The sequence below is a fragment of the Poecilia mexicana genome, unplaced genomic scaffold, assembly GCF_051168715.1.
Source record: "Poecilia mexicana isolate PSO_F unplaced genomic scaffold, ASM5116871v1 scaffold_1, whole genome shotgun sequence".
In the NCBI taxonomy this organism is placed as follows: domain Eukaryota; kingdom Metazoa; phylum Chordata; class Actinopteri; order Cyprinodontiformes; family Poeciliidae; genus Poecilia; species Poecilia mexicana.
This window is the reverse complement of record NW_028263370.1, coordinates 5,478,584-5,505,104: the sequence shown is the minus strand read 5'-3', so window position 1 is coordinate 5,505,104 and position 26,521 is coordinate 5,478,584. Positions and strand designations below refer to the sequence as shown.

The window sequence follows — 26,521 nt, the reverse complement described above, 5'->3', positions numbered from 1 at the left end:
TAATTTGTAACTGTGTGTTGTAATCTCAGCTGTGAGATTCGTATTGTTTTAACGAAGATATAAAAATACAGTTTATAACTTGTTAAAAAGGCACAAAGAAGCTCGCTGTGACTCAAATTCTTCTCACCATTTCATCCAGATGACATCTAAAATTTCCATTATGTGTTGCTGTTCTACCATCTTTCCTATTAAAAGAGAAGATATTTTGCTCTTGATGAGATATAAATGTTATGTTTTTTTTAACCTTGTGAAGATGAAAAACTTCTCTCGTTTTAACAAGTTTTGCACCTTTCTAATAACAAGGAACTTTTTGCTCCCAAATTTATATTTAAGTTTTGGCAGTTTAATGCCTCCGTAACAAACATCCCATGAGAGTAGTAATAAAATTTGGCTACGTAAATTTAGGCATATCAAACCACATCAATACAAAGCACAACTCTGTGGTCGTCATTCCCATTAAATTAGCCTGTCCATTTCCTTTCTATACATTACTGCTCAAAAGAGAAAAGTTCTTGCTTCCAGCAGCATATACCTCTTGCTGAGTCTCTTCCTCCTGATCCATTGTGATTGGCTGGGTGACCAGCACCCCCAGCAGAGTGGCCCAGGTTTCCTCAAACTGAGTCCTACTGCTCCAGCCTGAAGAAAAAGCCCAGGTTAATTACAAAATGGACATTAAGGTTCATTTAAAAAAAACATCAAAGTAAAAATTGAGTCATTATCGTTTTTGGAAAGCCCTATATATCCAGTGCATATCTGTACCCAATGTGTTGATGCGGTAAAGGAATTCCCTGAAGACGTCCTTTTCCTGCAGGAAGTCCACAGGGATCTCAGGCAGCGTTGTGCCAAATTCTCCACCTGGTTGTGGGGACCAGCCCAGTTTCCACACCTGAACACGAGCGCACAGGGTCATTAGAAACAATGTCAATTTATTTAAAACCAAAGTGCTGCACAGTATTGTTAAAACCACTCATAAAACACATAGGAATACAAAACAACAAACTAAACAAAAAGGACAGGGAAATTACAACGTTAGGCCTTATGTAAATGCCAAAGAATAAAAATGAGTTTTCAGGCGTTATTTGAAGTGTTCAAGACTACGGGCGGTGACAGCACATGACCGGTCTCAAACAAAACACGATATCCAGTTATGCATCTAAACTGCAAGACTCGTTTTCTTCCTGTCAGACACCAACCAGTGGAGGTACTCTGGTGTAGCTGTTGACCAGAGGCAGGCGTGAAATACTGATGATGATGTTTCGCAACGTCGGCGTGAGGAACACCGGAAACGCCCGGTTCCTCGGGTGACCCAAGGAGAGGATGCTCTGCAGTCCTTCCACCAGTTCTGCCATGATCTCACATGCTTGCCACTCGCATTGGACTGCAACAAACAACCGTCATTCAAGCAGGACCAAAAGACAAAATGCACTAAAACAAAACTTGCGTTATTTCTGAACCACTTCTTACTGTTGAGAAGAGCCGAATCCAGCTGATCTTCACCGTTTTTTTCTCCTCGAGACTTTTTCTTCTCTGGATGCAGCAGCCGGTCACCAGGATGAACAGCCACTGAAAGGCAAAAATATATATATGTATATATGTATAGAGAGAGAGAATATAGAAAAAAAACAACAGAGTTGTACAAGAATGCTTTGCAAAAAATGTTCCTGACCAGCAGCAATGGTGAGGTGCAGGCAGTAGATGAGGGAGCAGGTGTACGTCTTGTACTCCAAGGTAGAGAGTTTGTTCCACACACACGGCTGCTGCAGGGCCAGGCAGAGGCAGGACAGAGCCCACTGCAGGTCCACGCTGAGGGGCAGCTGGTCCTGAAGCAGCCGCCATGCAACCACCTGCACAAACACATTCACACGCACGAATAAAAGACAGGATCTACTGAATATTTATGTACTAATGAGGGTTTCTGCAGGTTCTACCAAACCTGATTTAAGACTTTTTAAGACCTTTTTTTGAACAGTATTATGAATGGATTTTAAGACCTGCAGCAATGTACAAAAGAAAATCACAAATTAATCATATGGGTTGGCAACAGAAGCAATCCAGTGGATGAGATGAACGACGTCCGACCAACTATCAATAAATTTGCATTTAACCGCGATACACGTAAAAAAATAAAGAAAAAAAAGAAAGCTAGCTCGCTTTACACCTGCTAAAAACTAAATAGAAAACTATACAGCATGTACAAGGTTAAATAGTCCCGTAAGACCTGTTATTAATATATTTAAGGCCAACTTATTTTTTATTTTTAATTATAGGTATTTCAAGATCTTAGCTTTAGACAAATGAATTTAAGACTTATTAAAGATCCACAGACACCCTGACTGATATAAAAGATTAGATTTTTTTAAATATAGTGCCAGCAATCTATCTTCTAGTTAAATTACTCTGAAGTTTTCAAAAGGCTTTCAAACAACTCTCATGCTTGTTGTTATTTTACCTCAGCCGCCATGCAGGTGAAGGAGGCGATGAGGTGCTCCTTGTCAGAGGGAATATGTAGTGATGAAGGTAGCTGATTCACACTCAACAGATACTGGGACAAAGCTCTGCAGAGCGCCAGAACCCTGGGGTAGAAACCCGGCTCGTCTGAGGAATAAAAGGAAAATACAAACATAAAAGAAGAAACGTCAGAGGACAGTGAATGTTTTATTGTTTTTGTTTTTTTTTATACAGTACAACAGAACAAAAGAAAAATCAACTATTTTTAATACCACAACTAACAGGACAAGATCCATCTTGTTTATTTTCCTTATCATTACTAAAATAACACATCACTACATTTTTCTCCATCATTATTGTAACCGTAATGATCATCATCTTCCAGATAATTTTTAAAATATATTTCCATATAAAAATTATTAAAATTTTCATATCATATTTAATGATTATAATTTTTTATATAACTATCATTATTAGTCGTATCAATATTAATAATTTCCTTTGATAATAATTACCACTAATATTAATCATAGATGCTACATTACAGTGTCGTCATTATAGCCATCACTCATAAATATCATCACTAATATTTTGGTTAACATCACTAACCCAATTTCCATAGCTAATTTTACAGCCAGCATTATTATTATTATTATTATGATTATTATTATCACTGTTACTTTCACTATAATGACGATTATTGAAATCCTAATTTTTAAAGCCCTGCTTCATATTCCAGCTCCTCTCCACGTCTCACCATACACGTCACCCAGCTGGTTCCAGTATGGCTGGGGGTGAGGTGGCGGCAGGAAGGATTGGTGTGGGGCAGGAAGTGACCCCGTGACCTCTTCTAGCTGATTGAGGGTCACCTGCAGGGCCGTCTCCAACAACAGAGATCCCTGACCCCGGGTTAACCTCTGCACCCCCAAACCCAGGCAGGGACACAACAGGCTGAGATTGAAATCCTGGAAAACAAAACAAAAAAAAAACTTGAGATGAAATTAAATTCAGATTATTGTTAATACGAACAATTGCCTCTATGCTCCATTGGGTGTTTTAAGCCGGTGCTTTGGGTTAACGTAATTGTTTTATTTACCTTGCAGCTCATGACGGAGAATAGATCAGCAGCAGGTAATTTAGTGAGAAGCTCTGTTGTTTCGAGCAGGAAAACATCTCCATGGAGACAGCACTGCGACTTCACCAGAGCAACATACCACTCCTAGAAAAACAAGAAACAGTTGCCAACAAGAAGTTTTTTGTTTTTTTTTTGCGCTCCCACCCCCCCACACTCTTAAGAACAATTGTGATGTTATTTACTTTTGATAACAATCACTACCTTGTCGGCAACAACCTTTTCAGGGGCTATGGGTGGATCCCCATCCAGAGGGTGGGACGTGACTGGAGGTGCTGGGCTGCTGGTGTCGGCAACAGTGGCTCTGAACCTGTCCAGCAGGGAGTAGAACCTCTGATGCCTGCCACGGGTAAACAGAGGAGACGACATTATTCTTAGATTCGTTTCTTTCCTTATTTAAAAACAATAAAAACTGAACCACATGCGAAAAAGAATACCTTTGAGCTAGCCCGCTGGTCTGGAGGTATTCCTGAATCCTCTCCAGTTCCTCCACAGGCAGCTGGGCTATGCTGTTCTGTAGTGGTGTAAATATGGAAACAATCAGGCCACTGCTCCATTATAACGTTGTTTTAAATAAAAAATAATACAAATGTCGACCTCTTGGTATTTATTTTCATTACACTTCCACAACACATTTCCTGCTGCTCTGGATCTTACCTGCAGCGTCTCAGCCAGCAACATTTCCACTCTTCGGCACGCCAGCGTGTCCACCATGCGAGCTAAAACCCTGAACGGCGTGTTGAGCAGCTTGTCCACATAAAGCATGAGCAGAGAGCCAGACTGACTCAGGTGGATGCCTTCCAAACACTGTAAAGTCTTCTTTAGCATGGTAGGCTGTGGATTTAAGAAAAGCAAAGAAAATAGGAGAGACGGGGAAGCAGTAAATAAAATCATCTAGATTTTCAGCAGAGGAGAGGAAGGAGGGGGAAAAAGACAGTTTTTAATCTTACAGTGGGGAGATTGTCACATCGAGACTGGATCGCCTGAATGAAGAGGCCACTGGCGGCAGAGTTGCGGTGGACAGCGCTGATGAAATCTTGTACTGGAGGCTCATGGGAAAGACTGATGAGGTCACGCACGTGGTTGACGATCAGCCAGGTCAAATGCTCCGAGTCGTGGAGATTCTGACACTAAAAAGTAACGCAATTGAGCAAAAAGAATTGCATCCGCTTCCTGCCACAGACTCCAAGGGTCTAAAGGTGACATGTTATGCTTCCCTGAACAGGTTAGGATACAGGCTATACAAAAGACGTTCATTACTTTTTTATTGTGCACAAAATCATTCTTAGATAATGAGATTTTAATAGTAGTCGTATTCTCACCACGTAGTCACAGAAGAGAATCAGAGCTCCCCTGCGTACAATCTCCCTGTTGACCATTGCTAACCGGGACTCTGGTTTTTCTTCCTCTTGTCCTTCACCAGAGGAGTGTGGACTTAGCAGCTTCGTGCATGAGAGGCTGTGACCTCTGACAAGGGGGGGGGCAAAAAGGCACAGCAAGAAAGCATGTCTTTTAATAGCTTCATAGCATTTTTATCAGCTCATGTACAGAACATTTATGAGGGTGATGCTATAAAACGAAGGATCCCATCTAGCTTCTCCTCACCTGGGAGTCTGATGAACCTCGGCCCACCACGAATAGTTAGTGTAGTTAATGATGAGAAGGACCTGGCACCACAGCAGCACCAATGGCGGGTGGGTGGTGACGAGGCTCTGCACCATGCTGTTCAGCCCCTCTAAAGGGTAGTAGAGGCCGGCCTCCGGACCCGGCTGCCCGCCGCCCTCGCCCTTCAGGAGCCGACTGGCTGCAGTCGTGATCCTGCGAAACATTCCTGGAAACACAAAAGTCGAAACGTACTTTGTGAATTTCATCGTAAAAAACATGACGCAAGACACACTTTATGCAAGCTTTAATTTTGTAAAGAACTCTTAACACTGGAACTGAAAGATCTTTTAAATATCCAAAATAAAAACACAACCAGAAACAATAAATAAACTAGATTATGATGGACTGCCATTGATTATCAGAATGGAAATGATCAAACTCGTTTGAATTTTTTATGCGATTCATTGCGACAGGCTTACTCACCGCTTTTAAAAATATGAATGAAACACATGAGCAGCGTTCCCAGCTGCTGGCAGTAGAAGGTGTGCTGTTGCTCCGTAATGTCCACTTTGACCCGTCTGCTAGAAATATCGTCAAGCAAAACTCCGACCAGCTGTAGCAGGAACCTAGAGGGACGAGGAACTTCTTTTCTAGTTACTCATTATAAACAGTTTGTCAGTCATGTTGCTTTTTAGAAACTCAAGAGTTTAACCCACCTTGCAAAGGTTTCTTCAGGTGGAACCTTCTGCGCGTCTTCGCCGGCTTCCAGGTCACAGCTGGCGTCGGCGGCGGGCGGGTTGCTGGGGGACGGGTTCTGCTGATGCAGGCGGCGAATCGTGTGGCAGGAGAGGAGGTGCGGGGAGAGGGACAGCTCGTGGACCCGAGACAAGACGATGTCCTCGGTGGACTGCGACACGAGTACTCTGAGCACCGCCAGGATTCCAGACACCCACAGCTGGACTGTAGTGACAGATGCCTACAGAGGTGCGGACGTATTTTTATTTTTTTATCATTTTCTAATCAACAGACAAACTTGCAGGTTTGTTATTGGAGCACAAGTTGTGCGGCGGCCAGAGTGACCCATTTATTTTCAGAAATGTTTTGCAGACGCTTTCTGGACGACTAGACTACTTTTGGCAATGTATTCTCACCATGGTGACGGGGATAGTGAACATGCTCTTCAGCAGCATGTCGACTGGTCTGAGAGAGGAGGGGGCCACAGTCTCAAACAAGGTGTTCAACACTCCTAACGCCTCTGGAGAGTCCAGCAGCATCTGCGACATAAGAAAAGCAGGACACAGAACATCAGGATGATTAATCTTGCCTTATCTAAGAAAATAAATAAAGCAAGATTAAAGAGATGAATATTCTGCTCAACAATAACCTGCTGCTTTGCAATCATAGGAAGAATAACATCTGCGATCTGCCTGGACAGTCTCTTCCACTTGTCCTCATTCTCTTTGTGACACTGCTGCAGAACGAGAATGAACATCTCCAACACCTGGAACGAAAGGCATGAAGGCACATTTAGGTATGAAGACTAAAGAATCTAGGACAACGTTAGGCTGCTGCTGTTGTTGTTGCATCTCTGCATACCTGATGGTACTGCACGAGTCTGAGAAGCATGGACACCACCACTTCCTTCTGAGTGTCCAGCTCTTTGCCTGCATCTGCTTTGTTTGAACCTCTCAGCACAAAAAGATCATAAACTATAGGCTGCAAGGCGGGAATGGCTGTAAAAAAATAAAAAAATACACACAACCTGATTACTCATTAGATTTTTGGAGAATTACTTTCAAAAATAGACTCTAAAAGAACAAAAAAATAAAACTGTGTGGAAGAGATGTCGATAATTGTGGTACACGGCGTGTTTTCCTGTGTGACCTCTCACCGTGGGTGACCGCTTTCCTGCCGCTCGCCATGATGCCGTCGCACAGCTGGATGATCTTGGGGATGCTGATAATCTGCTTGGAGTGGTAACGTTCGTAAGACAGCAAAACCAGGAAGAAAAAGATGTTTGGGATGATGGCTTCAGAATCCCTGAGCAGGAGGAGCAACGGTTAGATCGGCCGACAGAGTTTCAGAGGAGGAGAAGAAAAAACACGAAAAGAGAAATACCTGAACTGGCCCACTTCGATATATTCAAACTGCTTCAGGACAAAGCCTATGAAAACCTGAAACATAGAAAAAAAATGTTGCGTTACGGAAAACGATGATGGAAGTTCATATGAGCATGAAAAAAAAAACAACCAAAAAAAAAAAGAAAACAACGTTTTTAACCTGATCCGAGTCCAGCAGGCAGTAATTGACTCTGAGCTGCACAAGCTGGGCCAGCAGGTCCAGAACCTGTCTCTGCAGGGCCACAGAGGTACTGGTGGTGTACTGCTTCAAAGCTTTGATCACAAGCGGCTCAAACAGACGGATGTGGTTGTGAATAGCATTCTGAGAGAAAACAAGGTATTCTGTTAATTTCAGGGCAAAAATAGCATGCATCTATATATGAAAAATCTAAAGCGTAATATCAGCCGTCAAAAAGGATAATTTAGGTGCACCTTGTCTCCTCTGTGACGTGTAGCGTTGGCGATGTTGGATCTCAGCTGATTGGATGCTTTTTGCATAACATCAAACCATCTAAAACATGGAAGAAAGGAAACATAAGTGTACTTGGCAGATTTTATAGCAGAAACATTCATATAACTTGAACTTTTTCCACATTTTGTTTCTACATTTCATGTGGTTTAGCAACACAAAGAAGAATATAACGCTAAAGCATGGCAAGCATTTATATTAAGTCTTTGCAGAATTGCTTTCCCATGCAAATGCAGCTGCAAGTCTTTGAGCAGCAGTAACTTACTTTGGAGGATTTTTTTTCCCCCAGTGCAAATTAAAAAAAAGTACGGAAAATAAAAAATAACCACTTCATACCTTGTAGCATGTAGTTATAATGTGACAAAATGTGAAAACGTAGCTCTGGCATTTAAAGTCTATTCTTCTCTACGCAAACAAAAACAAGCAACACGCGTCATACGATGGAAACGAGCGCGGCAACGTTACCCCGAGGTATCCTGCTCCTGCTCAGCCTGCACCATGTTACGGAGGCTGGCATCAGCCAGAGCCTGGGTGAAGTGTGTGTACGGAGCCATGAAGCAGTAGTGGTAGAGGCCCGGGCGCAGGCTGGACGAGCCGAGGCGCAGGGCTTTGCCCTGGGAGCGGCTAGGTCCGCTCAGCACACTTTCATACTGGGAAGCCAGGTTGGTCCCGAACAGCGTCTTCAACAGCTGCAGAGGAAATCCAAAACCTTTCAGAGCACAAATAAACTGAAAATCTGCAACATAACCAAAATATGGACATGATGTATCACTTTAACCATCACCTTGACTTAAATAGTGATTTTTTTTTTGTTGTTGCTTTTTCCTACCTGGTACAAAGCAGCCAAATAAGGACTACATGAGTTAGTTCCTATAAAGCAGTGTATGGAACCATCGCACAGGGAGACCAATGCCTTTACAGGCCCTGTCGGCAGGAACCAGCCTCGCTCTGTGTGGAGGAGTACCGGATGTAGCGCACCGCTCAGTGCCACAACCATGAGTACTTCCACACACAGTTAGTGTGAGAAACCCACATCTAAGCTTAAGATTACAAACCTGCTGCACACAAACAGTGGCCATGGTCGGTTCTCTGGAGAAACAGGACTTCAGGTAGCCCAGAATTTCCTCTACACACTATGGAGAGAAAAAAAAAGACAAACAGATTATTACTTTCTTTAAAAAAATAAATAATCTAATTCCCTGCCTATTTCTAGTTAAAAGAAGCGTAACATTAACTTTTTCAAGAATAAAAGACAGACTTGACCTTTCCGATGTCATGCAGCGTGGCCAGCTCCAGCAGCTGGGACAAAACATCCAAGGCAGCGTGCAGAAAACCTCCAAACTTCTCCTGGCTGCTGTAGAGATCCAACGTCACCTGGGAGGGAAAACAAAAACACAAACCATTTTAAAAACTTTCGCAACCCAACGGGGAACATGCCGAGCTCGGCTGAAGCGGGAAAAGAGGTCCGACCTTAAAGTTGGCGTGTGTCGCTTTGAGGACGTCGTAGAGCTTGAGGTAGGGAGGCAGGTGGTAGAAGCTGCCCAGGGTGATGGATTTGTTCACAGCTGCTGAAGTGGTGCTGTCTGCTTGCCTGCCTGCTTTAAAATGACACAACGCACAATTTGCGGTTGACACACGTTTCCCCACAGTAAAATTCAAGCGCTCTTCAAGCGTCTTCAAGGTAAGACTCCAAACTTTTAAAGCACCACACTTTGGATCCAAAAATAATACAAAAGACCTGAAAAAGTTTTAATTCACTGTTTTATGACATTACTTATTACTGTTGTTAATAATATATTGAGATAGTATTCTACAACCGGGAGAAATTAAACTAAATTAAAACATTTTTTTTTTTTTTTTAATGTCTCGATAGCACCTGACCTGGTCCAAGAATGTTCTCCAAGAAAGATCTCTAAAAAACTTCTCACCAAGTTTTCTGGACATTAGCAAATAGAAAGAATTTTGGTAATTCTAACTAACCTAAAACAATTGAAGTTTGGTCTGATTTAGCTTCAGAAAGTGAGGAATAAATGTGTGTCATTTTATCTGGTTTAAACTGTAAAATTTAGGCTTTAAGCAAACATTAGACGGAGCTCAATTACAAAACTGTGCAGGTTGAATATAAAGTACTTTTAAAGGACTTCATGCAGAAATCAAGAGCTTTCTAAATCTTTTTTTTTTTTTTTTTTTTTTTTTTTACCGTTTCTAAACCTTGAAAACTTTATTTTTTTAAAATACATTCATTTATAAACTGAAAATGATGCATGCTGGAGGACAATGATATGTGGATGGACCTGTGTTGATCTCGTTGCTCTTCTTTGGGCTCATGGGTGCAGCAGCGGCCTCGGTCGTCTCCTTCTCCTTCCCTTTCCTGCGGATGGGACTCAGGGACGGCGTGTTGCTCAGAGAGGGGAGAGCAGCCTAGAAAAAAAAAAGGTACAGTAGAAAAAGGTTGCGTCTTCCTTGTTTCTAAAATCATTCAATTTTTTACATTTCTCAACAAACTAAGAGAATCCATGTTTAATGCAGGATAATAATATCGTATGTTTTGGAAATAAAGACGATTTAAGTCAGTCAAGATTAAAAAAAAACACTGAATTAGCCCTTTACTTTGCTGCTGAATCAGAAGGAAACATGAGCATGTTGTTTTGTGATTTGTCAAATATGCAGTTTGTAATTTTGAAATGGAGAATTTGTCTGAATTGTTTGATCTGATTCGTTGTTTGGTCTGTGATAAATTTAGTTTATTTCAAAATCAATTTAAAAATCCCAATTTTTGATTGGCATCTAAAGATAAAAACAACTTATTTCAAAATCCACTTGTCCAGATTAACTCCATGACCCAAGAAGTAGTTAAGGTGAAAAATGCAGTGAGATATCAATTCTTCTCAGTCTTTAATGCAATGTGCTTTTCTCTTAGTACTCAAATGATCAGGCAGTTGGAAAAAAACCTGAAGTTATGATACAACTCAGCAGATCATTTTCTCTAGTGTTCTTTTATTTCTTCATATTTTCTGCTAGCCCTTTATCCAAGTTAAATTTAGAATAAAACTCAAAACCCATACTTTTCAAAGCTTTGCCTAGGAATCTTATAGAATAACTGCTAGCAAAATGGGGCCATAACACAGTTTTGACAAAACTCAATATCAGCTGCTTTTCCTCAGGCTTGCCTTAGCTGCTGGTCCCGGCGGCGTGTCATCCAGAACGTGCGCACAGATGTTGAGAACCTTTAGCAGATGAGAAAACAGCTGTTCCACCATGGCCACCAGGGAGCGCTCTGACAGGGCTGTCCAGGGTTCCTCTGTTTTATTTGGGCCTGCACCAGTGTTCCCAGTGCTTCCTTCCTCCTCTCCAGCCCAGGGGTTGCGTAAGCATTTTGGAGCCACAGCTGAGAACAGTCATATCTATTAAGAACCAATACTTTTCCTCTTTAATTCAAAAGATTACGCAAAAAAAGTGGCATAAGTTTGAATAATAAAAAGGACCAATTCTGCACAAACAAATGGGGAAATTTAGCACAAATTTCTCACCCGCAAGCAGGTTCCCACAGAGCAGTAGTGCATCTTGGTGTGCAGAGAGATCCAGAGGAAACCACGCAGAAGACAGCAGGGAGAGCACCATGTTGGCCGGTCCCACGGTCAGCGTCTTCCGCTCAGAATCCAGCGCAGACGAGGAGGCGGCCGAAGAGGCTGGAGCGTTGGCGCTCTGAGACAAACTATAACGACAGGATTATCAAAAATTTTGCTTAACAGCTTACTGACGAATGGAAAACAAAAACCATTAAGGGAGATTTTTTCATTTTTTTAACAAAGGTTCTCAAACCTGAGTGTCCTGCCTCTGCTGCGGTTGAGACTAGAACGAGAAGAAAAGTTGCTGCTCGAGCTAACATAGCCACAGTGCCAGCCTGTACTCCAGGTACCGACAGGAAAGTTTGATGCTAGAAGACACAAAGCCTCGCAGCAGCCGAACTGCAGAGAAAGAAGGAGAATGTTTAAGTACCTTAAAGGGGTAGCAGTACTTATTTTCCAGGCACATAGTGCCATTTTACAGCACAATCAAGTAACTATGTTAACCTTCAGTTGTTATAGAAACTATACATACATACATATATACATATATATATATATATATATATATATATATATATATATATATATATATATATATATATATATATATATATATATATATATATATATATATGTATCATATGACTTAAAAGAAATTTGACTTTGCGGTTTGATGCCTTGAAATTAGCCTCTGTCTCTTTAAGAAGCTCCTGCCTTCAGCAAGTCATCACAGCAATGCTCCTCTATTATGCCATTTAAGTTTGTAAAAGGCATAATGGAAGATTTCTCAAACATGCATAAAGGAATCAAAGCAACATTCCAAATATGTTTCTGATGAGAACACATTATAGCATGACATAAAGCTAAAAAAAAAATAGATTTCAAATAACGTCCCTCCCCCCCTTTAAGAAAACACCATCAGAAACTTGCGACAGCGATAACAATAAATGACTGAACATTTTTCTGAAAGCTTACAGTTAGCGCTCTGGAGGTGGAAGATGTGAAAGCATGGGAGACTGCAGTAACAACTCTGGACAGGTTGTTCTCCAACGAGACGTCGGACACAGAGTTAGAAAAGTTGTAGCCTCGATACGTCCTTGAGGAAAGAGAAAAGTTTTCTCCCGTTTACCTTGAAGCCGACTTCAACGTACTTGACACTATCTTTCAGTTTCATGAACAATACCTTGTGATTGTGCTGACTGTGAACTGGGACGGGGGTTGTGTCTCATGCATGAGTAGCTGCAGGTAGACTGAACTCTGGTCCCGGGCGATCGCCACCACTGGGTCTACCTGGCCTTGGTCACAGTCAAAGAACAATCTTGGAACGAGTCTAGAAGGAAGAGGCACAGGAAAAAAAAAAAATAGAGATTTGGGTTAAGATCTTGGATTATACAGTGGTGTGGTCTTGTTCAAATACAAAAGAGCTAGCATACCTGCTAACAGCAGAGGCTGCAACGTGTCGCACTCTCGGATCATCGTCTCCCAACAGATAGATGACCACATCATTCAGGACCCTGTCCTGAATCCGTAGTTGCTAAACAAATTCCAACAAATTTAGGATCGCGACATGTTTGTCGGAATAAAATCTCTCAATGATCCACCTTTACTTTCAAACAAAGAGGGAAAAAAAAAGCCAACGCGGCAACATACCCCAGTAAAGTGATGGTCTCCTTTGTGCAAAGTTTCAGTTTTTCTCTCCAAGAAATTAATTAATCTAAAACAAGAAAATAAATAAATAAATAAATGTACAATGGAAGCAAAGACACGTGTCGGTAGCAGTCAAAAGGAACGAATCTCACCTGAAGTCTAACTCGGACAGAGTTTCCAGGAGCTCGGTGCGAACAAGCCAGTAGGAAGAATCCCGCAGAGCGAAGAGGTCTATCACCAGCTGCAATCCGAGCTCGCTCAGCGTGCTGCTGCACAGCGTCATGATGCAGTGCTGGAACGCACCACAAACACAGACTCAGTAACACAAGCGGACACCAACCACCGACGCTCCTGCAGGCCCATCCTACCCTGACTGCAGCACACGCCATCTTGCAGGTGACCGAGGATTCGTCTTTTAAAGTTTTCTGGAGCAAAGGCACCAAATCCACCAGGGACAGAGGGTTACCTGAAGAGCAGAGTCCAGGAATAACAATCAGCCTCACATCAGCTCAGCAGTAACTTCAACACGAAAAAAAAAAAAAAAGACACAAACCTGTTGTACTCTGCACACCGGCCAGCCAGGTGTGAATATTGTAACGTGTTTTGGTAAGCGCAGCTAGGATGATGGCTCCACAGAGGATGGCTGTGGCCCCTCTGATCTGGGGGTCTCCGTGTTCGATGAGGCCCAGAACGTCACTAATGTACTGCTGCCCTGCAATGGCACAGACCAAACAGCTGTCACACTACAGCTGGCAGAAAAATGATCAAAACCGTTTTCCCTACTGAACAGTTTTGATAATTATCACTAGGGCCGAACTGATTAATCCAATGAAATGTTATTAATCGACGATTGAAACAATTGTCAACTAATTTAGTAATTGTTTCATCGCTAACGCAATTATATAGGCTCAAGAAAAAATCATTTTCTGAAAGAACACCATCAGTAGCAGTAATTAAGCCAAAACTGTACATAACATACATACATACATACATACATACATACATACATACATACATACATACATACATACATACATACATACATACATACATATATATATATATATATATATATTTATTTATAGTAATAAAGATAAAAAATCTTCTCTGTTAGTAAATATATTTTACCCAGAACTCCTCAAGCGGGATAGTTTTAGCTTCACTAAGATCAAATTCTGTAAAAAAATAAATAAATAAAAAAAATCTATCACCTTTTGCAACCCAGTTGTTAATAAGCTAATCTAAAAATAAACAGATCAGCACCAGACTGTACTGATGTTAAGTTGAGCAGAAAGATCTGAGCTTTTCACATGTTGATTATAGAAGCATTTTTTAATGATCTACCATTTACTAAAGGAATGCTACCTTGTTGCTTTTTAGGCATTTTTTCCTTATTTTAAAAGAAATTAAATAATTTATTTGCATCTTCTCATGTGCATCTAATATTTTATAAAAGAGGCTTAAATGAAAAATCTGCAGAATGTGCCAAAATTTTTATCCAATTAAATCACTAGAATAATCGATAGATTAATCAACATCTAAAGCAATTGTTGTCCAGTCTTAATCAGATAAAATTTTCTTCTGTCATTTGTTGTATTTTTGTTGTTTTTTTTACCGTTTCTATCAATATTTAAACTTTGGCTGGCAAAGTCTGAAACTCCTCTGACCTTACACAAACCTTCCCACCTGCATTAAACCAACTTCACATGTATTCACCTATTATCCAATTAGGATGACAGCCAACCTTCTTCAACAGATTATCTTTTCTTTTTAAACCCAAACACAATCAAAAGGGTGTTGACAACTGAATTTGCCATCATACCTGCAACTGGGACGCCATCCAGTGGCTCCAGGTAGAGAGAATTAAAGAACGCTTCAGGATGCAGCGCTGCTGCAGCTCCGACGCAGCTGACCGCCAACGCCTTCACGCTCACTCGAACCTCTTTATCAGGAATCAATCCTGAAGAAACAAACAAACAAAAAATCACTTGTATGGCTAGACATAAACTGACAAATATTAAAACTCCTTTCTTCACCATTTTTCAAGTAATGTTATGCAATTGGTTTCACTGGAATTTTATGCGATACATAAACTACACACTATCTACCATCTGCATTTTCTGTGACACACCCATATTGTCTAGTTGATCATTTGTAAGTCATTATTGCATGTTATGTTAATATCTGGGAGTCCCATGTAAAACATATTGTGTAAAGTTAGGATTCTTAATTTTTCAAAAATATAAAATCTCTTCTTTCAAATCAACTTAGTTTTGTGCATCATCACAACGCAATGAAACCCACAGAGCTGAAGCTGTAACATGAAGTCGTGTGAAAAGGCTTAGAAATAAGAGTAATTTAGGGCTGAAATGATGAATAGATTATTGAAATAACTCTCAACTAATTTTTTAAAAATCCATTAATTATTAACTGGGTTATTTGTTAGACTAAAAAAAAAGACCATTTGCTGAAACAACACCCACAGGGAAACAACTGAGCCAAAACTGTACAAGAAAATATAGACATATTGCATTTAACATGAAAAAAAGAAAAACGAATGTAAATGTTCTACCCAGAACTCCTCAAGTGGCACAGTTTCAGCTGCTTCTGATTCAAATTGTATAAAGAACAAAATGTCCTATTAAGCACCTTTTTTCTATCTTCTAATGTATTTCTAATATTAAGTGGTTGAATGAAAAATCTGCAGAATGGGCCCATTTCTTAAAAATCCAATTAATAAACTGATTTTCCAAACAAATGATAGAATAATCAATTACTAAAGTCATTAAGTTGCATCCCCAACGTATTTTACTTTGTTAGGTTCGTCATAATGCCAACTTTTATTATACTTTGATTTTCTTTTTTTTTTAATCCTAGGTTTATGTTAATAAACTCTTAAAATATTAGAAAAGATAAAATTGTAGAATAGTATCCAGCCTAATTTTGCTAATATATACATGTTCAATTTCAAGCCGTGGCTTGAAGCAGCTGCTCACCGTTCTTCTGTCCAGTGAGAAGAAAAGAAGCGGCGAGAAGTCGCACACAGTGAACCAGTGGCTCCGCCCCCTGGTCCGTGTAGTGTCCAATTGGACCCTTTATCCGTGACGGCTGCCAGGCATTTAATAAAACGATCAGAAACAAATCGTGATTTTACTTCTTCGATCGTTGACCACAACCGTGGGCGTACCTTATTATCAGGTTCGGGTTCAGCAGGCTCATCCTTGGGAATGAAGCGGTCCACGCTGCTGTCCGAACCCTGACGATTGTGACCTCGGCCATCGAACAGATGAGGCTTACTCAGAGCTGGACGCAAAAACGTCTTTGTTAGGGTGACAAAGATCTACACGGGTTTTCATATTCAGCCGCCTGCCTACCGAGGGCCGACTGCAGAAACGGCTCTGAGGGTTCTTCCTGGGAGGAAGGCGCTGCTCCTTCGTCTTCTTCATCCTGTAGCGTTCCTATCTGCATGCCGGAGTACTGGCTCTCGCTGCCGTCCAGGACCTTAGTTTGACACACGAAACGTCTTCATGAGAGAATTAAAAGTTCGGTTCACGAACAAAACTCCCAACAAAAAGCCAAAGTTTCTCTCAGTAGGAAAAACGCCAGCATGCAAAAGCAACACGTCGAATTTCAAACTACTGGATCTGATTTGCTGAAAATAAGACGGGGACATAAGAGAGAATCCAAACTTTACGTGGTACACGCACTTTAAAGTTAAAGGTCCACTGAATCATGCTTGAAAAGACAATTTACAGCAAATCTAGTACATACAGTAGGAACCAGGGGGCTGGTGATTTCACACAAATGCAGCTTCTATAACACAGGGAAAATCAAGCTTTTGCTTTTATCCTAACAGGAACAAGTTCTCATTAGAATATTTTAAGCTAAGCTTTATTAAAAAAATGTTTGACCAGAAGAAGGGACATCAAATACATGTTGCTCTTCTCACTGGAGCAAAAGTCTTCTGCAGCATCTTCAAATAACAGAGAATCTGATCTAAGGACGAACAAAAAAAAAGGAAAAACAACTCTTCATGCTTCATCTTTTACAACTCACTGCAAGCCAGTCACATCCTCGGTCATAACCGCCGTCTTTCAAAAGCATCTGCCTTTTGAGAGAGAATCGTTCAAAATGAGGGGGAAAAAAGTAAAGGAGGCGCAAGCTACCGTCCATGACAACAAGAGGAAAAGATGCCATCACAGCCCAGGAAATCGAGTGCAGGGGTAGAAACGAACAAATGAGGGAAGCCAAAGGTTTCAGAAACAAGCAAGGCGCCACCCTTTCTTTTCAAATCACCTGACCTTGTCACTAGTGCTAGAAGAGGAGGTGGCATAGAAGGAGGAAGAGGACGAGACAGACAGAGAAGACGACGAGGAGAAAGAAGCGGTGTAGACAGAGGAGCTGCTGGCTGGCGCGTCGGGACCCTCGGTGGGAGTCGGCGAGAGCGGAGGTGGCTGGACTGCCTGCTGCAGGGAGGGCCGCGACCGTGGCAAGGTGTGGTCAAGGATAAAGAGGGGGAAGGCAAAACCATTAGAGAGGAAAAGAGTTGGTTTGGGGTCTTGTTGTTTTGTGGGAAGAAAATATTGCTAACCAAAGACCTCAGTGATGACTGTATTTGAGGTGTTTTATGAGAAAACAGGCCAGAAAAGGAAAAAAAACAAAACATTTTTGACAACTTCTTCCGTTTCTAATAAACGGTATTGTTCCTTAACCCTCACGCGGTCTCAGGAGGAGCACAGAAAATGTCGTGGGCAGCTGGGAAGTGTGGGGGTTGTCCCGTCAGACTGTCGATTTCCAAAACTACACACACCACACAAAAAAACTTGTAAAAGAGCACACGGGGTCAGTGCGACCCCACCGGACCTCGCACAGAGTAAAAAACTTGTGGGGTCATCTGAGCTGCTGAACCTTGTAGTCAAAGGCATCCTGGTGATGTCTCTCACTAGTCTCCTTCTTGCATATTTTAAATGTCACTGATGCGTACTGATGGAATCTGTTCAGAAGTATTTTTACAAAATTCCTTTTTTTTTTTTTGCTTTATCAAAAATGGTTTCACAGGGAAATGGTGAGATTGTGATTTTACTGAGCTAAAAACAAAAGCAGCTTCCCCCACATGTCAGGGTTAATCAGTGTAACCGCAGCTTCCCCTAAACACAATCGCACAGCGGATCCAGAAGAAAAGCATTTTATAGCAAGAGAGTCCTACTGACCAGTTCTGCTACATCCGAAGGCGTCACGGCCGAATCCGGTCCCTCTGTGGTCGTCTGAGACGAGTCGCTTGGTGGGAGCGATCGATCATTAGTGCCCAGCGCCATCCCGCCTTCGCCGAGCGGCCCCCCGCCTTCTGGGGTGGCGTTTTCTGGTGTGGTGTAGTCGGCCGTCTCCGGGGTGACGTTGGCGCCGCTGGAACTTCGACTCAGCATTTCCTCTTCGTTTTCATTGGGTGACTCGGGGGTGCCTGATGCGGACGTGCCGCCTCCGCCGCCCTGCTCGGAGGAGGCGCTGAGGTCCACAGAGTCGCCGGGCTGCAGCGTGTGCTGCGAAGAGCGCGGCTGCTCTGTGATGATGTCCACCTGAGCAGCAGACGAGCCGTCTGCCCAAAGAACACGGGAAGAAACTAGACTTTAAAAAACAAAGGTGGTAAAAATGATCTCACCGAATTAGAATAGGAGAATCAACAGACTGTTATGTAAAAGAATAAATAAATAAAAACTGGAGCACGTGACGATATGTTCTTTGCATATTCTCAAGTTTCTTAAGTTTACATGAATTTGAGTCCCATCCAAACTAACACTACTCATCCTCCGTAGTGGTGGTGGTGGTGGCAGCATCATGATACGGGGGATGTTTTTATTAATAGGAACAGGGAAGATGGATGGACCGAAACAAAGAAAATTCTGGAAGAAAAGCTGTGAGAGGCCAGAGAGTTTAACTTAAACTTTCAATTAATTACATCAGGGTTTGTGTGAATTTCTGCAAGGTACCATATTTATGTTCCTAGAGCACAGCCTTCTGTGTTTGCAGAATTTCACATTATTACTACTGTTTTTTTAATTGCAGACAATGGAGACGTCTCACCTGTGAAGGCTCCCGCGTTGACTTCTGCTCTCTCGGGGTCGTCCTCCAACCCATCCTCTTCTCCAGAAAGAATTTTACCTGGAAAGTTCAGATTTATTCTCAGCTAAAGAGATTGTGATGCGTGCAGCAGAAAGATACGGCCGCATGCTCTTTTATTGGAAGAATCGAAACACGTAAGGTAAGGTAATCTACGGCCTCAAAAGACTAAATTGAAGGCACGGTTGCCCAGGACCTCCATTAAACTGGAGAGTGTAAGTCGAGGTGAGCACAACATAAACAAACAAGTCACCTCTCTGTTTCCTGAGAAGAAGTGGACTGCAGGAAGACCCTCCCCCCGCTGCATAAGGCAGAAAAACAGGAAACAGAAACAAGACGTGAGAGAAAAAAGCAGCAAAAGCCGATGGAGCGTCGCAGGAAACAAAGATATTTATACACGGACAAAAGGAGGCAAGTTGGGGAGCAAAGACAGGCACAAAGTTAGACCAAAGCAGAAGTTGGAATGGAGAACAGATTGACCAGAACAGTGCGCACGAATGAACTAAAGGCCACCTGAGACAGCCAGTCGACTGGTGCGCTAAGTGCTAGTTGACTGAGTAAATATTTGAAGGCCCATATCGCTAAGCATTAGAGGGATGAACCATCTGTCCCAATTGATTGATGGGATTACCGATGAGCTCCAGGATGCTGCCCGAGCGAGCGCGGCTCTCCGTGTCCTGACGAAACACGGTGGCGTGAGGAATGCTGCCGGCCGTGATGAGCACGTGCAGAAGCTCCGGCGGGGGAGTCCTGAACATCTGCTGCAGGAGCTCCAGGGCGGCTGTGACCACGTTGTGATCCCAGTGCTGCGTGTAGTGCAGCGTCAGCTCGTACACCTTCAGGCACACAGGAATCATTCAGCTAAGGAGAACGAAAACACAAGTGCACAAAAAAAAAAAGAAACACAACTGATCTGACCTGCAGGAGTTGCTCGGGTGTTGGCTGGACGTCGGCCTCCTTCCTCATCACTCCAAAGCTCCCTTTGAGGCTGCTGGTGTTGACTTGGTGCTGCAGCAGGGGCATCAGGTAGCGAAACGTTAGCAGCACCCCCAGGATAAGATGACTCGGGTGTTCGTCATCGACTGGAAGCAAGAGGCCTGAAGGAGGAGAAGACATGGAAGATTATGTGTGAGTTAGCTTATTTTTTTCCAAATAAAGCAGGGCTGCAACTAACGATTGTTTTAGTTACTGATTCATCCATCAGTTATTCGGACAAAAATAATCGCAATGTTCTGCGGATTTTTTTATTCAAGTCATTTTTATACATTGCAAATTGATTGAAAGATGCAAATAAGCTGTTATATTCCATTTTTAAATAAGAGAATAAACACTTTATTACCTAAACTGCAATAACATAACACTCCCTTAGTGTACACTTGATTATTTGTAGCAAAGAATGCATCTCCAGATAAAAAGAAAAATAGATGCTAATAACATATTGTTAGTATCTTACTAGCAGAAAGCTCAGCCCTTTCTGCTCAACGTATTAATAAAGTGTAAATCTGGTCTGTTGCTTATTTTCTGGATTAACCAATACATATAAATATTGATTTTATTTTCTCACACAATTTGAACCAGATAAAGCTAAAACTATGCTACTTGAGGAGTTCCGGGTAGAACACATTTACAGACAAAAGTTGTTTTGGTTTTTGTTATCTTAAAAGCAGAATGCTGTCGTAAATACAATACTGCTCTGACTGTATGGTTCTTTCAGCAATACTCCAGTTAACAATGAATCAATTGCTAATTTTGATTACAATTATTTCAGTGAATGATTCATCGCGATCAATCGTTTCAGTCGCGCTGTAAATCACCAAAATTGATCCTTATGATAGTAAAAAAAAAAAAAAAAAAAACACAAATCAACTCTGGAGTGTGTCATTCTGTGTGTGACCTACCCAGCAGCACATTAAGGAGCCAGGTGTAGAAATAACTTGTGCGTCTGGAGTGTTGGCACACGCTGACGGCGCAGCTGGCTGCTGTCCGTCTGATGGTGGGGGAGCTGGACTTCAGGTTGGCAACAAATGACTTCAGCAGCACCTGAAAACCCCCCCCACAAAGTTACGGTACTACAATGACACGTTTCAAAAGTGTGAGGATCGCTAACAACAAACAGGAATGAGCTCATCTGAGTCGGATACCTTAATCTCGCCGTCGTTGGCGAAGTTTCCCAAGGCTGACATGATTTTGGGTATCGCTGCAGCCAGCGTCTCCTGCACGGTTTCCTCCTGACGCTTGGTGATCCGACTGAGGCATGGCAGCAGGTTGACCAGGTAAGGTCTGGACCACAGAAACACATGGAACAAACATGACAAAATTAAAAAGATTCACACAATGATGTTTTTCCAGCATTCTGGGAAAAAATAACTATTGCATTTTATTGCTAGCAAAAAATGATTGAACCTCTGAGTTCACTGTAACATAAGGAAGTGCTACAGTGCCTACCTGCATTTCTGGGGTCGGATGAGGTGGGCTAGCTCAGCAAACCTCCACAAAGCTGCCCTCAGACTCCGTGAGGCACCGTTCTGTCGAGGTACGAGAACCACATTAAACAAAGCACTGAACTTTTACATTCCTCTTATGTGAACAAAATGGACTAAACAAAACATAACCAGGTCTGAGCCTTAATTAATACCTTTTTAATTTCTTTGTACAACTCCAGCTGCAGTCTAGGCAAGTTCGAGTCCATCAGAGCCTGGGGAGTAAAAAGAGTCTAGTAAATAGCAGAAATGATTCAATAATAGCAGTTATTAAGATATTCTGCACAATTACAATTGTATTTTTTATAACAATTGGAATTTACCATAGCTATTTTTCTTTTTTAGTTACAAGCAATTTTACAATTAAAGACTAAAGTTAAAACAAGAAGACCACAAATCTTTGGATGTTCTACTTTGTTACAGGCATGGCTGTTCCCCAATCAGAAAGCTAAAAGTTCAAAACAGGAACAATTTTCTGTCACTGTTCTTCCAACCCCCAACACAACAAACTGCACACTTGCAATCAGGGAAACGTCTTTCTCCAGGCAACTGGACCATTCTATTATTATTCTATTCTATTGCCAAAGAAAAGACCATGATTTAGCGCTCCAGAGAACAAGCTTCTTTTAATACTAAATGTTGCATGTAAATTATACAAGTTTAGATACAACGTTCATAACTGGAAAAAGAACACTGTAATATTTTAGCAGCAGTGGGAATAATTGTTGCTTTTCTGTTTTGAATAAAAGCAAATAGGTCAGGTTGTCCAATTTTTGTTTTTATGCAACTATAGTTACAATACTTTTTCCATATTATCTTATACAATTTCAGTATGAGTTTCTCTCTTTTCATGTTAAATAAGAAGAGTTGGTCCAAAAAAAGAAATTAGCTAGGCATCGGATTTACTCAACAACAAAATTCAGCTTCAAAACTTGGACAATCACAAAATGTACAAAATATGACTCACTTTGATGATTTTGTTCAGGCACTCATCAGCCACCATACGGACATCTGATTCACTGTCATCGCTGCAGAGAAGAAACATCTCCATGGCGATCCCGAGCAGTTTCTGAAACTCTGGAGATGTTCTGTTTCCAGGTCCCAAAAAAAAACACCAACAGTCAAGCAATTATTAAGCATGAAAACTTTTATAAGTGACTGACTGACATAAATTACTAGAAGCTGCCTCCATTCCTTCTGCTGATCTAGTAACATAATTAGGAAGATTTGGTCAATGTTACACTAAGGATGCCTTTGCATGTCAAATATTGTAAATGCAGGAGAAAGCAAAAGCTGGCTATGAAAACAAAAACCGCAACAAAATTGTCTTTTTAATGTACAAAACTGGGGCTAGACACTTAAGTGCTGTCATGGTGTGCTTATAAAATAAACCCATCAGTGCAGCGGAAACTAAATTCTTTAATTTGGTCAGAACAGGGCCTAATGTTTTTACAAAAATCTGTACAAAATACTGAAATCTTATCTTCAATTTCAAGTTTAATTTTTTTTTTCCAAGATTTTTTTTTTTTTTTATCACACCCCCTTACCGCTTATTTTTGCTCCTGTACCAGTTTGAGCCAAGCTTCTCTTAAAACACATGACTGATTATTGTCGCTGATAATAAAAATTTTAAAAGTTGTGTAATATTAATAAAGCTATCTCCTTCTAAGGGAATGGGTTTGTTGTGGTCAAAAACCAATTTCCCAGCAGTAGTTATTTTCTCTGCCTTTGGTTCTAAAACAAATCCAACTCGAAGGCAGCTCTTCAAAATCTGACAGAGTATTGTTCCTTCGTCACGTTGTCTTTAAAAAAAGCTCTTGATTTAGGCCATATTTTTGCGTATGTGTAGACATATACAAACATTTTAAATGAAAACTGCCAAACAAAAGAATCTGGGTGAGAATTTACTTTCTATACTTAATCTGAAAAGATAAACTACAAAAACACTGTAGTAAGATTTGTCCACTGTAGAGTGGATGAGAAGAGCCACTAATGAGAAGTCATTTTAGTCCTTTTATCAGGGCCTACCTCAGTGATTGAGCCACAATGTTTTCACATATCGTCAGGCAATGGGTCACTCTGTCCTTTTTTGTTGCAGCTTGCTCCTTTTTTCTGTAAAAGCATCACAAATTCAGAATGTCAAAGAGGATCAGAAAAGGCCGGGAGAAACGCACAGTTATTAAAGGTTTCTTTGAACACTTCTTTGCTTGCAACCCAACAGATTATAAAAACAAACTATGCAATAAAATAAATAGATGTTAATACATACAGTAAGAAACAGACAGAAGCCAGAAAAGGAATCACAGTGTTATTCAAATAAAAATGGGATCAGAAATTACAAATCTTAAATTTCACACCAATTTTATTCTGCAGGACTACAAACTTTAATATTAAAATCTAAAATTAATGACTTTGCACCCATAGTTGTGGGTATGCTACTATAAGTCCAATTAACTTAATATCATCCATCACAAAGAGCCAGAACACAATCCTCCCAGCTATCCATCAGGATGGTACCATTACATCACTCCAAGGAGTGAACCTGCCCCCTTTTATGAAGCTACGTTGGTCTGCAGTGGTAGTTAGAAGAGTGTTAATTTAAACAGATCATTCTAAAGCTTTCTGACAAATCTAGTTCACAACACAACCAAAAATGCTTTAAATTGCTCTTTCTGACCCCGCACAGGTGCGTGAGCGGCTTAAGCGTTGGTCACAACACATATAAGCTTGCTATAACCATGATGAGAAATAGCCCCGCTAATATAATAAAGAAATGTTCCTGAAATGTCTTATGAGATTAAACAGAAGATCAGATTATGTGGTAATATACAAACTACCCGAGGGGGTTGGGGGGGGGGGGGGTTGACACTGGCATCGCTAGCGGGCTAGGCTAACCGTAACGCAGCGGTGTCAGTTTTGTAGCATCTAAAAAACACACTTACTGTCTCTGAACGAGCTCCTCTGCTGTCGGTGGTCCCTGCTGTTGTTGAAATGACTTCAGAGACTCAAAGGCCTTCATTAGCTTCTCCATGGTGGCCATTTTAGCAATCCACAACGAGAAAGCTTGCCCGAGAAGCTAATATTTACTATTTGCGCTAACCAGCTAGCACTGTAGAGTAAGGTAGAGGGGACAAGTTACCGCTAAGAGAGCAGGAGGTGCGTAGCGCGACGAGGGTTAACGCTGCCCGCGGCAGCTACCACCCGCTCTCCGCTTTCACTTCTGTCAACTTGCCGCTTATTTTTCCACAATGTTAACTCTTACAGAACCAAATATATGCTGAGAATATGCCATCTTTGATGCAGCAAATGCGTTCTTCCCAGCAGTCACACCAGGAAGTGGTGACAAGTTGCAGCGTCGGGGAGGGACGTAAAACTCAGTGGCCAATCAGTGTGCGGCTTTCTTTTGGCTGATTTGTCAGAGAGCCAATGAACTGCTGCGTTGTTCTGCCTCATGTTATTGTTGCTGTCATGGGACCATTGAAATCAGGAGGCTGTTTCGCAAAACCCTAGATAGGATATTAAACTGTCAACTGTGATTTTTCTGTTAGTCACACGCAGTTTCTTTTCTCGCTTTTTTTGAAGCCAGCGCTTAACAACCACCTGAGATCATTGTTTAGCGCATAAGGTCTGTTTTAGATTAGACTGGCATTCCTATCGCCTGTCACACGGATCAAAAATGGCTTTTTGTACAGTCCTTTTATCTATTTCATCTCTATGGTTTAAATCGTACATCTTGGCCTATAAACTTGAATTTAACTGACAACTTATTAAAGTTTTATAGACTTACAATGATTGTAGTTATTCTGCATTCACACAGTGATCATAAGTTTATATAACTTATCACTTTTACCAGTGTAATTCTAAAAAGAACTTTGAAGGACTTTAACAAGAATTAAGTGCACAAGTTTAAGTTTATTGTGATTTTTTTTTTTTTTTTTTTTTTTTTTTCCAAAACCACCCGGAGTCAAAATTATACAGGCAGATGTCCCTTAACATAAATCAGAATATTTTGTGTGTGGGCATCAACTATTCTGGCATAATTATATTTGACCTCTTAGAATGGAAGGTAAATTTGGATCGCTTGTGGCTGTAGAATACTAGGTTGTAATCCAGCTTTATGAGATTCCAGTCATTTTTCCGCTGCCATCGCATCACAGTGAGTGTTTGCAGAAAGCTACATCTGTGAAATTAATCTAAAACTTGCCACTTGACCTTAGCAAAGATATGTGAACAGACTTTACATCATTTAGAAAGTGTAATACATACAAAAGCATAATTTATTTCAATACTAAAAATCCCAGCCGTTTCATTTTGGATTGGCATTCTTAAGAGTGTTGTCCTGGATGGCGTAGTGAACCCCTAATATACTATTGTCAAAAATTAACAGACAACAGAGCTGGTGCAGTTCACCAGTCTGTGCTGGTTCATGTACCGTACACATGCCAAGAATCGTATTGGCATTTTGTCGCCATCCAGATGTCAGAATCATGCCTAATGCAGCTAATTTTCATACCAAATGCCTAACTTTTGCCACTAAGCCTCTGGGTTTAGAGTAATATTTTCACACCACCTGCTGTATTTAAAGCGTCATTAGCCTTATGTTCCTGCAGGTGGCAGTGTTGTCTCCTCAGCTGAACAAATACAGAATAATGAGAGTCTAATTACATTAACATGCTGCATAACTTATTCGATTAACTGGTTAAAAAGACATACGGTGAATCCGTTGGTCTTGGCCACACCTCCACAGTCAGATGAAGGAGTAATCTTTCCAACATCAGCTGATTAATTTACGTAACGCCACAGGTGAAAGGTTCATCTCTGGGAGAAAATAAAGAAAACTGTAAAGACAATCAGCTGACAGGAACAAATTAACTTTAATTTACAGTGAGCAGAAACTGTAAAGAAAGTTTCACTTCACCTCCACCTTTCATTCACAA

General features: G+C 41.2%; 1 protein-coding gene and 1 non-coding gene across 6 annotated transcripts in view; both read right to left on the bottom strand.

The window, feature by feature from the left end:
* The window catches only part of htt (huntingtin), a 35,277-nt gene extending 8,963 nt beyond the window's left edge, over positions 1–26,314 (bottom strand). For 2 of the 5 annotated variants that reach the window (XM_088014196.1, XM_088014298.1), the window contains exons 1-53: positions 24,527–26,314; positions 23,613–23,696; positions 22,552–22,672; positions 21,740–21,799; positions 21,550–21,629; positions 21,246–21,384; positions 21,003–21,144; positions 20,023–20,201; positions 19,736–19,940; positions 19,069–19,146; positions 18,201–18,583; positions 16,365–16,491; positions 16,178–16,293; positions 15,987–16,098; positions 14,813–14,950; positions 13,544–13,702; positions 13,359–13,456; positions 13,143–13,282; positions 12,994–13,057; positions 12,777–12,877; positions 12,527–12,673; positions 12,319–12,439; positions 11,597–11,742; positions 11,305–11,489; positions 10,945–11,162; positions 10,069–10,195; positions 9,245–9,372; positions 9,038–9,148; positions 8,830–8,907; positions 8,240–8,463; positions 7,738–7,816; positions 7,466–7,627; positions 7,304–7,359; positions 7,077–7,225; positions 6,782–6,918; positions 6,570–6,686; positions 6,337–6,459; positions 5,902–6,161; positions 5,669–5,811; positions 5,186–5,411; positions 4,903–5,047; positions 4,531–4,710; positions 4,238–4,414; positions 4,018–4,094; positions 3,785–3,920; positions 3,545–3,667; positions 3,206–3,413; positions 2,450–2,595; positions 1,667–1,844; positions 1,465–1,563; positions 1,194–1,378; positions 760–886; positions 533–636 (exon numbers count right to left, since the gene is read on the bottom strand). In XM_088014196.1, the coding sequence (XP_087870322.1) occupies positions 533–636; positions 760–886; positions 1,194–1,378; positions 1,465–1,563; positions 1,667–1,844; positions 2,450–2,595; positions 3,206–3,413; positions 3,545–3,667; positions 3,785–3,920; positions 4,018–4,094; positions 4,238–4,414; positions 4,531–4,710; positions 4,903–5,047; positions 5,186–5,411; positions 5,669–5,811; positions 5,902–6,161; positions 6,337–6,459; positions 6,570–6,686; positions 6,782–6,918; positions 7,077–7,225; positions 7,304–7,359; positions 7,466–7,627; positions 7,738–7,816; positions 8,240–8,463; positions 8,830–8,907; positions 9,038–9,148; positions 9,245–9,372; positions 10,069–10,195; positions 10,945–11,162; positions 11,305–11,489; positions 11,597–11,742; positions 12,319–12,439; positions 12,527–12,673; positions 12,777–12,877; positions 12,994–13,057; positions 13,143–13,282; positions 13,359–13,456; positions 13,544–13,702; positions 14,813–14,950; positions 15,987–16,098; positions 16,178–16,293; positions 16,365–16,491; positions 18,201–18,583; positions 19,069–19,146; positions 19,736–19,940; positions 20,023–20,201; positions 21,003–21,144; positions 21,246–21,384; positions 21,550–21,629; positions 21,740–21,799; positions 22,552–22,672; positions 23,613–23,696; positions 24,527–24,624 (7,446 nt within the window). In that variant the 5' untranslated portion in view covers positions 24,625–26,314. The remainder of the gene's footprint in view (positions 1–532; positions 637–759; positions 887–1,193; positions 1,379–1,464; positions 1,564–1,666; positions 1,845–2,449; positions 2,596–3,205; positions 3,414–3,544; positions 3,668–3,784; positions 3,921–4,017; positions 4,095–4,237; positions 4,415–4,530; positions 4,711–4,902; positions 5,048–5,185; positions 5,412–5,668; positions 5,812–5,901; positions 6,162–6,336; positions 6,460–6,569; positions 6,687–6,781; positions 6,919–7,076; positions 7,226–7,303; positions 7,360–7,465; positions 7,628–7,737; positions 7,817–8,239; positions 8,464–8,829; positions 8,908–9,037; positions 9,149–9,244; positions 9,373–10,068; positions 10,196–10,944; positions 11,163–11,304; positions 11,490–11,596; positions 11,743–12,318; positions 12,440–12,526; positions 12,674–12,776; positions 12,878–12,993; positions 13,058–13,142; positions 13,283–13,358; positions 13,457–13,543; positions 13,703–14,812; positions 14,951–15,986; positions 16,099–16,177; positions 16,294–16,364; positions 16,492–18,200; positions 18,584–19,068; positions 19,147–19,735; positions 19,941–20,022; positions 20,202–21,002; positions 21,145–21,245; positions 21,385–21,549; positions 21,630–21,739; positions 21,800–22,551; positions 22,673–23,612; positions 23,697–24,526) is intronic. The other 3 variants (XM_088014231.1, XM_088014330.1, XM_088014258.1) reach the window with 2 other exon arrangements.
* On the bottom strand, positions 8,654–8,783 carry LOC148161063 (small Cajal body-specific RNA 14). The gene has a single exon (XR_015763944.1).
* Positions 26,315–26,521: the final 207 nt, after the last annotated feature.